This window comes from Coptis chinensis, chromosome 9 (genome assembly GCF_015680905.1).
Source record: "Coptis chinensis isolate HL-2020 chromosome 9, ASM1568090v1, whole genome shotgun sequence".
NCBI classification, from domain to species: Eukaryota; Viridiplantae; Streptophyta; class Magnoliopsida; order Ranunculales; family Ranunculaceae; genus Coptis; species Coptis chinensis.
This window is the reverse complement of record NC_141464.1, coordinates 14,564,399-14,576,793: the sequence shown is the minus strand read 5'-3', so window position 1 is coordinate 14,576,793 and position 12,395 is coordinate 14,564,399. Positions and strand designations below refer to the sequence as shown.

The 12,395-nt window shown below is 40.0% G+C and overlaps 2 protein-coding genes across 2 annotated transcripts; both read right to left on the bottom strand.

Moving 5' to 3' along the window:
- Nucleotides 1–4,415: 4,415 nt before the first annotated feature.
- Nucleotides 4,416–5,357, bottom strand: LOC147474892 (uncharacterized). The gene is made up of 3 exons (XM_086585216.1): nucleotides 5,262–5,357; nucleotides 5,077–5,153; nucleotides 4,416–4,968 (listed from the first exon to the last, which is right to left on the bottom strand). The coding sequence occupies exons 1-3, from the start codon at nucleotides 5,355–5,357 to the stop codon at nucleotides 4,416–4,418; spliced, it is 726 nt and encodes a 241-aa protein (XP_086441342.1).
- Nucleotides 5,358–7,842: 2,485 nt separating this feature from the next.
- LOC147474891 (uncharacterized) lies at nucleotides 7,843–8,421 on the bottom strand. Its single transcript, XM_086585214.1, has one exon. The coding sequence runs from the start codon at nucleotides 8,419–8,421 to the stop codon at nucleotides 7,843–7,845; it is 579 nt and encodes a 192-aa protein (XP_086441340.1).
- Nucleotides 8,422–12,395: the final 3,974 nt, after the last annotated feature.

Genomic DNA, 12,395 nt, shown 5'->3' with positions numbered 1-12,395 from the left:
GGATGCTGTCCTCTGTTCTTCATGTATGCCTCTACAGCCTTGGAGTCAGTTTGCACCTTGATTTTCTTGCACCCTTTACTCACTCCTAACCTCAGTCCCTGTTCTAATCCTTGCAACTCAATCAAGTCAATTGAGTTGTAGTATGCTTTTCCTTGTGCTACAGCTATTACATCCCCATTTTCATCTCTCAATGTTGCGGTCCATCCTCCTTGATTCCCTTGAAGAGTTCCATCTGTATTTAGATTAGTCACTCCTTCTCCTGCTTTCTCCCAGCGACAAGTCCTTCTCTCTATGTGTTTTGTCCCTACATCTATGTTCCATATTTGCATAACTCTGCTCCTCTCTGGCCCTTCTTGCATTTTTGTGCTAAGTGATTGCAGCTTTATCTGGACATCTCGAATAATGATTTTTCCTACCTGTTCTGCCACTGTTTGCTTGCTCTGAAAAATCCTCTTGTTCCTTTCTTGCCAGACATTATAAATGAAGCCATTTAAAAGTAACTTTAGTGCATCTTGTTTGTATCCTCGTCCTGATGAAGATTGCATCACCCACTCTACTTCTAGCTGCCAAGATGCTGCTCTCGCTCTATGATAGCTTGCGAATTCCATAATATACTTCCACACAAACTGTGAGTATGTACATTCATAGAATAGGTGCGTCTCTGTCTCTATTCCATTCCCACATATCACGCAAGTATCATCTTGCACTTGATTCCATTCTTTCATCTTTACCAGCGTCTTGAGTCCTTGTTTGATTGTCAGCCATGCTATGAACGAATGACGCGGGATTCTATTCGGGAACCATACAATTTGCTTCCATGTTATTTCAGTTTTGTTGTCTCTGATGGTTTCATATGTATCTCTTAATTTGAAATCCCCTTTTTGTGATGTTGTCCAGAGTATACGATCATTCCCTCTGCCTGGTTTGATTTCGCATTCCATTTTCATAACAATGTCTGCCATGTGTACACATATATGCCAAGGAGTGCTCCATTTCCCATTCTCAACCAAATTCGCAACTGGGGCATTGAGATTACATGTTGAATCATAGATTAGTGACAGTGGAAAGTGTTCTTTGAGAATTCCCATGGGATGCCATGGGTCCAACCAGAATTTTGTATCTACTCCATCTCCAATTTGGTGCTTCACAATCAGTTTTGCTTCTTTTCTATTCTTCAGTATGTTCCGCCAAACCCATCTGCAATCATTTGGTATCTTTAAATGCCAGAAATTCTTCTCCTTTATCAATTTTCTTTACATCCATTGCACCCACAAGGTATTCTTTCCACTTACCAGATTCCAGACATGCTTCAAGTTCGCTGTAGTGTTTGTTGTTCTGAGACATCGAATCCCAAGTCCACCTTCTGCATAAGGTACACACAGGTTCTCCCAACTGAGAAGAGCATGGGAGGTTGCACATTCTAGCCCAGACCACAGAAAGTTAAGACACAACTGATTGATATCATCTATTGTTTGCTGAGGAAGAACAAAAGATGTCGTCCAATAGATACTCATATTGTTTAGGACTGCCTTCAACAGCTGCACTCTCCCTGCGTAAGACAAAGCTCTGCCTTTCCAAGCTTGTATCCTGTTCGTGACTCTCTCTATCAATGGCAAGCAGTTTGTAGACTTCAATCTCGTTGTTATTAATGGGAGCCCGAGGTATCTCACTGGCAGCTCTCCCATTTGAAACTGGATGATGCTCCTCATTTGCGCAGTTCTAGTAGCAGCCATACCCGCATAGAACATGTTACTTTTCTGTAAATTTACTTGTAATCCCGAGCACATTTTGAATTGTATAAGAGTTTCCTTCAATGTTCTCACTGTATGTAAATCTCCGTTCATAAAAGCAATTAAATCATCTGCAAATGATAAATGCGTTATTTGTGGATTTGTGCATTTGTAATGCAGCTTGTACTCTCCCTCATCCACTTTTCTTTTTAGCATTTGAGTGAAAAACTCCATCACCAAGACAAAAAGGTACGGGGACATTGAGTCTCCTTGTCGAATCCCTCGCTTACCTTGGAAGTATCCAAAAGGTGTACCATTTATCATGATGCTATATCTTGGCGTTTCAATGCATTTCTGAATCCAGTTAACAAACTATAAAGGAACCCCAATTCTGGTTAACGCAAACCTGACCACCTCCCATCTTACAGAATCATATGCTTTCCTTAGATCAATTTTCGCTGCACATCTAGGTGGCCCATTATCCCTATGATAGTTGTGTAACAACTCATGCGAGAGCAGGATATTATCCTGAATACTCCTTCCAGAAATAAATGCTGACTGATTAAGAGAAATCACCTGCGGCATAAATGCTTTCATTCTGCACGTCATAATCTTCGTAATACATTTGTATATTACATTGCAACATGCAATGGGCCTATAATCACCCATAGAGCTCGGTTTCTGTATCTTTGATATTAAGGTAATACATGTGGAGTTCACCTCTTGCAACATCATGCCTGAACGAAAGAAATTTTTCACCGCTTTTACAAATTCATCCCCAATAATCTTCCAGGCTGCCTTGAAGAATAAAGACGAGAAACCATCACTTCCTGGAGCTTTGTCACTGTCTATATTGGCCAAACATTCTATGATTTCATCTCTAGTAATTTCCTTGATCAGCTCTGCTTGAGTTAATTGATCGATTTGCTCTACCTGAATGTCACTCATCATGGTAAAATCCATATCTTCCATCTATGTCGGGCTGTGTAATTCTTTATAAAACTTCACACATTCCTCTCCAATCTCTTCAATATCTTCAATAACCTTTCCCTGTAGATCTTCCAGACATGTGATTTTATTGGTCATTCTCCTTGCTTTTACTGTATTGAAAAAATACTTCGTGTTGCTATCCCAAGGGTTACGACCTGCTCTCTGGATTTCTGTTTACATTTTTTCTCTTCCTGAATTGCCGCTGTGATATACTCTCTTGTTACCACTCTTTCCTTTGTGATGAACTCTACATTCATAGGTTGAGCTTGTAGCAGCGTCTGTACCTCATGTAGTTCTTTCTCAGCCTCTTTTTTCCTTGTGCAAGCCTTCCCTTTGTCTCTATTCCAACTGATCAACGCCTGTTTTACATTCCTCAGTTTCTTCATGAACGTGTACATTGGGTTCCCAACCACTGGTATCCTCCATGCTTCCTGTACCACTTCATTGAAACCTTCCTCATCAATCCAATAATTAAAAAATCGAAAGGACTTTTTTGTCTTACCTCTACTTCTTATTGCTTTCACCACCATGGATGATTGATCTGAGGTTGCTCCTAGGTTGTAAAATGCTGCCTCTGTATCTCCAAACTCATTGATCCATTCAGCGTTACCCATTACCCTGTCCAGTTTTCTCCACTTCCTAACAGCTTGCTTATTACTCCATGTTAAGATATTCCCTGAATACTTCAAATCCACCAACCCCGCCATTGTTACACAGTGAAGCAAATCTTGAAAATGATATGCCCTTGTGTCATCTCCTCCTACTCGTTCTTGCGCATTCAGTATTTAGTTAAAGTCTCCCAACACAAGCCAAGGCTTTTGTATCGTGCAAGATAACTGAATCACCTTCCTCCATAACTCTCTCCTTCTCTCTCTGTCATTTGATCCATATAGCACTGTTATCACACATGATTTTCCATTTTGAAGCTCAGCATCCATAGTAATGCTTTGCTCATCTTTCTCCATGATGTTCATTTGACACTTATGTGAATTCCAACAACACCAAATTCTGCCCAAATCACTATATTCATAGTTGTGCTCTGCCATCCATCCCGGGCAACACTTGTTCAAAACTGTTTGCATGTTTTGTTCTTTTACTTTTGTTTCCACCACACATAAAATTTCTAACTCATACCTTCTAATCATTTCCTTTATTTCAAACTACTTAAAAGCTTGATTGAGACCCCTAATGTTCCAGCAACCTACACTTATCATAAAGATGGATTTTGAGATGTCAAGGGTCCAAATCAAGACCCTCCTTGTGATGTGCCCTTCTTCAAACTACCACCATTATCAGCTCTTTTCATTATATTTATAACTCGACCTGGCTTCTGATTGATCCCACTCAAGACCACGCCTTGCACTTTCATATTTACACTTGTATTCTCAGTGTTACTTTCCTTTTGCACCTTCTTTGAGTTATTTTCTGTGACTTCTTTCCCACTTTGCCTCTACTGAACCTCAGAGCATTACTTATTTCCATTTTTTGTTCCTCTTGTTATTCCTTTCTCCTCTTCTCCTATTCCTACTTGACTGGTGGTTGCCTTATATTTCTTTGTTAGTGTTTCCCATACCCCATCCTCAGTCACATCATTTCCACTCTGTTCCCCCTCTTCTTTGGTCTCTGAGTTATTTGCTTTTCCATTCATCTTTGTATCTCTGTCTCGATCTTTTTTAAGCCACACCTCATGTTTAGTTATTTGGGTTCTCTCTTCCCCAAATTCTTGCTACAAGCATTGTCTGTATGTCCAAACATCTTGCATGTTAGACAACGAGGTGGTTTCCAGTTGTACTCAAACTGAATCTCAATTACCCTCATATCATCCACCACCACTGTTAACCCATCTGGGTATTTACAATCAATATCCACTTCGATGCATACTCTTGCATATGTCGTTCTCTTCTTCTCCTCAGTGAGTTTGTCAACAAACATTGGTACACCAATTGCACTCCCCACCAAACTAAATCCCTCCTTATCCCATAGCTCTATTGGAAACCTTTTCATTATAACCCACACTGGCAGTGACTTCATCTCTGTCACTTTTGATTCTATGAAAAGTTTCCATGGTCTTATTATGAACAATCTGCTCGCTATATGAAATGATCCAACGTCTAATACCTTCCTTCTGTCATCCTCACTGTCAAACTTAAATGTGAACATGGTTTCACCATAAGTTTGCATCGTGAAATTGTGTTGCAACCTCCAAGTCTTTCCAACAATCTCTTTGACATACCCATACCCAAGCCGTCTGCCAATAAAATACCCTACCACCAGCTCTTCGTATTTTTTATGAACATGAGTGAACTAAGATGACTTAACATGAACCACCGGCTTCCCATTCACTATTGTTACATACCTGAGGTTTTCTTTTCCAACTGCTTCTCTTCCTAGCATCTCCACCCAAGAACTAGTTTTAAGTGTTTCTGCATAACTCTTCTTACAGCTTTTACCTTCGTCAGCAACTTTTTCCAGATCCAGTTTTGTCGCTGGAGTAGTTCCTTCATTTGTTGGTGACTTTCCTGGTTCCTTCCCCACTCATACCTTGGTATGTTCACCATTTGTTTCTATCTGAACCTCTTCCTGCCTTAGCTGTTCATCTTCCTCTCCGCTCAACAAGTCCTTATGTATCTTTAACATCCTTTGCGTCAAAAGTTTCTCTAATGATCCTTTCCCGCATAACTGTTCAAACTTTCGTGCTAGTATCTCTCCTTCCTCATCATCTGTTTCATCGCGTGGTGGTGTGCTAGGGTTTGTGTTATGTGTTTTGCCTAACTTTTCCTTGTTTTTTTTTTGTGAAATTCCAATGATGCCCCTAAGAAACAAATCGCCCCTTAGAAGCCACCATTAACTAACTAACTAAGCTTTGATTGATTGTAGAAATTCCACTCGGATGCCAAGGATCAAGCCAGAAGTTTGTGTTACTTCCGTCTCCTATTTGGTGTATAGCCACCTGAGCTGCTTCCTTTCTCTCTTTTAGTAGATTTTGCCAGCTCCAAGAATAGTCACTTGGTATTTTGAGATGCCAGAAGTTCCTACCTTTGATCAAGTTCCTGTGTATCCAGTCTACCGATAGTGTATCTGCATTTGTTACTACTTTCCAGATGTGTTTCATGTTGGCTGCTTGATTCACCTTTATCAGATTCCTCAGTCCCAGCCCTCCCTCCTCATATAGGTAGCACAACTCCTCCCATCCAATCAGAGCATGTGATTGATGATAGTCAGGCCCTGTCCATAAAAAATTCCTACACAACCTATTTATGTCATCAATGATCTTTTGCAGCATAATAAACGATGCAAACCAGTATACACTCAGGTTGTTAAGAACTGCTTTAACCAACTGCAATCTCCCCGCATATGACAAAGCCTTTCCCTTCCAGTTATGTATCCTGTTTGTAACCTTTGTGAGTAAAGGGCTACAATCTGGTGATCTCAATCTTGTCGTAATTAAGGGGAGTCCCAATTATTTCACGGGCAACTCTCCTGTTGGGAATTGTAATATCCCCTCGATCTTTGTACAAGTGCTGTCATCCACTCCAGCAAAATATATCTGACTTTTTTGAACATTCACTTCTAATCCAGTGCAAGCTTTGAATGTATTCAGATTCTCTTTGAGCTTTGTGGCTGTTTGAACATCCCCCCGCATAAAAGCCATCAAGTCATCTGCAAAGGACAAATGAGTTATAGCTGGATTTTTGCATTTGTGATGAAGTTTATACTCATTTGTTGTTACAGTGTAGTGCATGATTTCCGAGAACAGATCCATCACTAGGACAAATAAGTAAGGGGATATAGGGTCTCCTTGTCGTATTCCTCTCTTTCCCTTGAAATACCCGTATGGTGCCCCATTGATCATGATTGAGTAATGGGCTGATTCCACACACACTTTAACCCACTCAATGAATCTTCTAAGCATGCCAACTCTCTCCATAGTGAATTCAATCGCTTCCCATCTCATAGAATCAAAGGCCTTTTTAATGTCCACTTTGACTGCACATCTTGGTGGTTCTACATCCCTATGATAGTTATGCATGAGTTCGTGGGACAACAGGATGATGTCTTAGATGCTCCTTCCTGTAATGAAAGCGGACTGGTTCTTGTTTATCACCTTCGGCATTATCTGCTTCAATCTTCTTGTCATCACTTTTGTAATACACTTGTATACCACTCCACAACACGCTATTGGTCTATACTCCCCCAGATTGGATGGACTATGTACTTTTGGTATAAGCGTGATGCAAGTAGCATTGATTTCTTGAAGGAGCTGACCTGAAGTAAAGAAATTCAGAATTGCCTTTATGAAGTCATCCCCGATAAGTCTCCATGTACACTTGAAAAAGAAAGCTAAAAATCCATCACTTCCCGGAGCTTTTTCATTCCCAATTTCTGCCAAAGCTTCTATTATCTCATCCCTTGTGATCTGCCTTTGTAAATCTTCATGGTCTGCGATATTTATGGTCTACCTTGGCCCAATATCTTGAAACACTGCTAGATTAAACTCTGGCATCTGCTCTGGACTGTACAACTCCTTGTAATATCGCACACATTCATCTCCAATGTCATTAAAATCTTGCATGATATGGCCGTCTCTGTTTACCAAGTAAGTAATCTTGTTTACCACTCTTCTAGCTTGCACCGATCTGAAGAAATAGGTAGTATTATTGTCACCCACACTGATTACTTGATCGCGCGACTTCTGTTTGTAAAACCCCTCCTCTGTTACTGCTGCTCGAACATAATGTTTAAGTGCTTCCTTTTCTTTTGTAATCAATTCTCTGTTCTGAGGCTGTATTTGCAATTCTGTTTGGATTCCATCCAACTCTTTCCTCTTTTCTTTAACTTTATCAATAACATTCCCTACTCTCTCTCGATTCCACACAATAAGTGCCCCCTTCGTTACCTTCAATTTCTTCATAAACACGTACATTGGGTTACCCACTACTAGGCTTTTCCACGCCTCTTCCACTATTCTCATAAATCCCTCTTCTTTGTGCTAGAAGTTAAAAAATTTAAAAGCTCTTCTCTTTTGATTTCTCTATTTCACAGAGGTTACTATCATGGAAGAGTGGTCGGAGATGGCACCCGGGTTTAAGAACTCAGCTTCATGATCTTCGAACTCATCAATCTACTCTGCATTCACCATAAATTTGTCAAGTTTGCAACTTATTCTCTCCATTTGCTTGTTACTCCATGTTAGGTGATTCCCCTTGTACTCTATATCCACTAGTCCAGCTGATGTTGCATAGTGCAAGAAATCTGTAAAATGTTCTGGTCTGACTTCTATACCTCCTTTCTTCTCTTGTGGACTCAAAATGGAGTTAAAATCCCCCATTACTAACCATGGCTTTTGTATAATGCAAGATAAGCCTATTAAAGCCCTCCATAGCTGTCTTCTTTCATTCATATCCACACTTGCATAGACTATGGTGATCACAAACTCTTCCCCTGATATAGTGGTCACTTCCATCGTTATTTGTTGCTCATCCTTTCTCAATAAGGTTGCTGTGCATACTCTAGGATCCCAACAAAACCACACTCTCCCCAATTCATTATGTGCATAGTTATCCTCCATAGCCCAATGATTGAACGTTTTGTTAAACACTCGATCTCTTTTTTCTTCTTTCACTCTTGTTTCCACTAAATCCATGATGCTCATATTATATTTTCTTACCATATCCTTCACTTCTACTTGCTTGAAATTCATGTTGAATCCCCTCGTGTTCCAGCAGCCAAGGTGTGTACTCATTTAATCGAGTTTGAATGCTTAAAGTGACCGTACTTGGCTGTCACTATGCTGTGTCTCCCTCCTTGTGTGGCATTTTTTGTGGTTCCGCTCCCCTTGTTTACTTTTGCTGTGTGTGTTCCTCTAGCGGCATTCTTTCCCTGTTCAATTGTCAGCTCTGTATCCCCTCCTTCTAATTTTTCGATTTGCTTCATCTCCATAATATTTTCCCCCTTTTCTTGTACTTCACTTTGTTGAATACCCTGTGCCTTCTTATACTCTGCTCCTTCTGCACTCTTCTTCTCTGAATCAGACCCTTCTTTTTCTATTTGATCACCACTCTCTGCTTGTTTCTCTGTAGCCTTAGGGCCCATTTCTTTGGCTGACGCTTGTTGTTTGTTGGTATCCCTCTGTACCTTTGCTCTTTCATCCTCTTCTGTCCTTAACTCCTTGCTGTCATTCCCTCTCTTATCTGATTGTGTCTCGTTTGTCTTGCTGCTTTCCCCTTGGAGATTCCTAGCCTTACATCGATGCTTCTTGGTTGGAGATTCCCAGCCGTCTTCATCATTTGGTACTGCATACACTTCCTGAACTTCCTTTTCTGAATTTGCCTCCTATGTTTGATCCTTTTCTGGTTGTGTTTGGTGCTGCCCTTTATCTTTATTCTCTTCTTCCTTCTTGCCACTTACTTCCTTCTTGAGCCACACTTTGTTAGTAGCCTCTGTTCTAGTCGATTCCATTTTTGAGCATCTTTGATCAGAGTGTCAAAAGGTTTGATAGCTCGCACACCTCAGTGGCTTCCAATTGTATTCAAAAATCACTTTGTATGCTCTCCTTTGATCAAGTTTCATTGGAATGTGATCTGGATACGGGCATTCAGTGTCGATCTCTATGCAAACTCTCACATAGTTAGTGCGTGTCATATTCTCTGTTAGTCTGGCTGTGAACATTGGGATACCCACAACACTCCCCACTTGGCAGAAGCCTTCTTTGTTCCACATCTCCATTGGCAACCCTTTTACAATCACCCAAATTGGAATGGTTTTCAGTTCCTTCATTTCTGCTTCGACAAAGGTTCTCCACGGCCTAACTACAAACAATTCGCTGGCAATGTGGAAAGATCCAACATCCAATACCATCTGTTTATCTTCTTCCTTCTCAAACATGAATGTAAACATGGCATCCCCATATGATTTCATAACAAAACTTTTTATCCCCCAAGCTCTACTTACTACATCCTTCACAAAGTTGTAGTTTAACCTTCTTCCTACAAAGGATCCAACAACCAAGTTGTCGAATTATTTGTTGTACACTGCAAATTGTGTGCTGGTGACGTGAATGACAGGTTTTCCATTCACTATGGATGGAGGGACATATGAAAGTGTCGCACTTCCTATTGCCTTCTTTCCAATGACATCTGCCCCTGAACTCTTTCTGATGGGTTCCTTCTCTGTGTGTCCAATCTTAGCCGTGATTCCTTCTGTTTCTACATTCTTAGTCTCTGTACCTTCTGTTTCTCCAATCTCAGTCAAGTTGACTCAGTTTACTTGAGTTTCCTTTCCTTTGGATTCTTTTATTTGGACACCTGTTGCTTGTGCTTCTCACTTCTGAGTATTTCGCTCGTCCCCTTTGTTGTTAGTCGTGATCATGCCCTGTGTACCAATGGTGCTGCCTTGTATAGGTAGCCGCGATATCTTCATTTCTTCAATCCCATCTGTTTCTCTCTCACCCTCTACTCCTTCATATCGCTGTATTACATATTCCAACAACTCCACCTTGATCTTGCGTCCTTCCAGATCTAGTGCGATCTTTCTCTGACACTTCTCTTGAGGACCAGTACCATTGACATCTTGGTTGGCCTTAAAGTTCCCACCTGGCTCGAGTCGTGCTACACTTTCTATTTCTCCCAACTCCTTAGCCTCATGTCCTCCTGAACTTCCCAAGTTGCTTGAGGCAGACGCTGCTTCCACTCCCAATACCCTCGTTGCCTTAAAATACTGTTCTACATCATTCTGAAGTTTTGCGAGGGTTTCCTTAGTGTATACCGTTGATGTATCTGGTGACTTGCTTTCCTTGCCTTCCTGTTCATGGATCTTCAATGCTATATCTAGAGCAAAGTCATCCATCCTACTGTGTTCTGTATTTTCAGATCCAAAGTTTTCACTGTTTAATCTTAACCTAAACCTCTCCAATGAACCCACTCCATACCTTTTCCTGATCAAAGATGTCATTAACTCTATATCTGCTTCCTCACTTAGCGGTGTTTCGTGGTCAGAATCATCTTCTTCCTTACGAACCCTAGCTGGTGTGCTAGGGTTTGCTGCCTCTAAACTACCTAAACCGTGTGGTTTTTGCATGATTTTTGAATTATTTTGTAAAATGTCCTAAATACCCCTAAGGATAGAAATCACCCCTTAGAAGTCCCCATTAACTTAGAAGTCCCCATTAACAACTAACCAAGCTTTTTGCATCCCTTTTAAAAAAATGTGTGGGCAAGCCTGTTTTTAAAAAGATCAGTAACTTAATTATGTGTAGCGGGGTTCAGGTTCGAACTCCAGACCTCTGGTATCATAACCCAAAGGTTTTACCAACTAAGCTAGAAGGCACTTACAATGTTTACCAACTAAGCGAGTGACAAAAAGTCAACAGTCGAAGTCAAATTCAACAGTCAAAGTCAACTAAAGGGTCCAATAACACAAAAGCTCAAGAAACACTCCAAGGCTTCAAGGAGCGAGGACTCAACTCAACCGTTGGCAAGACAAGGACTCCATGTTTTCATTATCCAAACAATAATACCTAGTTCTATACATCAAACACCATCCCAAAAACAATAGAGGAACAAAAAAATGGTGGTGTTTTCTCCATCACCATTCTTCCCACATAGATTTAAGATGAACAACTTTAAAACCCTAACTCTCCACGAATCTCAACATGTCACTAATGCAAGCTCACACGTAGATGCATTCAACCAAGTGTTTTGCATTCAATCAATCAATAAGGTGTTTGCATTCATTCTAGTGCAAGCTCACACGTAGACGCATTCAATCAAGTGTTTTGCATTCATCCTAATGCAAGCTTGCTTGTAGAAGCATTCATTCAATCAATCCAGTGGTTTGCATTCTTTTCAATGCAATCTCGCACGTAGATGTATTCAATCAAATGTTTTGAATTCATTCTAATACAAGCTCACTCGTAGATGCATTCAATGTGTTTTGCATTTATTATAATGCAAGCTCTCTTGTAGATGCGTTAATTCAATCAATCAAGTGTTTTGCATTCATTATAATGCAAGCTTATCTAAGTAGATGCATTCAATCAAGTTTTTTGCATTCATTCAATCAATCAAGTGTTTTGTATTCATTTTAATTGATTAGTTCCTAAATATGCATTTTTATGCTTTTGTAATGATTCAATTATGTCAAATTATACAATCAATAATGTACAAAACTCATGTTCTTATAACGTTTTCAAGATACAAGCCTATTCTGGACCAAATACCTCAAATGACGTGATCTAAAGCCAAAAGGAGCCTAAAAGGGATCTTATAGGACAACTAAGAAAAAGTGTTAAAAAGTCAACGGTCAAAGTGTACGGTCAAAGTCAACTCAGGTGTCCAAAAACTCAAAAGCTCAGGAAACACTCAAAGGCTTCAAAAACCAAGGACTCAACTCAACCCTTTGCAAGACAAGGACTCCATGTTTTGCATTCGTACTAATGCAAGTTTTTTTTTTTTATTAGAAAGCGAGGTTGTTAACGGGGTCCCCTACCCCTTCTCATTAATAATCAAATAAATTGAGAGTTACAATTGAATATAAGTTTTCCCTATAGCATCATCGTATACAATTTTCTTTATATCCTCAGAAAACGAGCTAGGGGTAACTTCTATAAAACTAACTGACGGAATATTACAAGCTAAAGCATATGCTAACTTATTACATTCCCTATAATTATGTTTA

What these genes read in the sequence shown, in the direction of transcription:
- LOC147474892 (XM_086585216.1), bottom strand. Translation starts at nt 5,357, where the DNA reads ATGTTAAAGATACATAAGGACTTGTTGAGCGGAGAGGAAGATGAACAG. An exon ending in CAAATGGTGAACATACCAAG is followed by an intron (nt 5,154 to 5,261) that starts GTATGAGTGGGG and finishes AGCTGTAAGAAG; the next exon opens with AGTTATGCAGAAACACTTAA. An exon ending in GTTGGAAAAGAAAACCTCAG is followed by an intron (nt 4,969 to 5,076) that starts GTATGTAACAAT and finishes TTTTATTGGCAG; the next exon opens with ACGGCTTGGGTATGGGTATG.
- LOC147474891 (XM_086585214.1), bottom strand. Translation starts at nt 8,421, where the DNA reads ATGAATTTCAAGCAAGTAGAAGTGAAGGATATGGTAAGAAAATATAAT.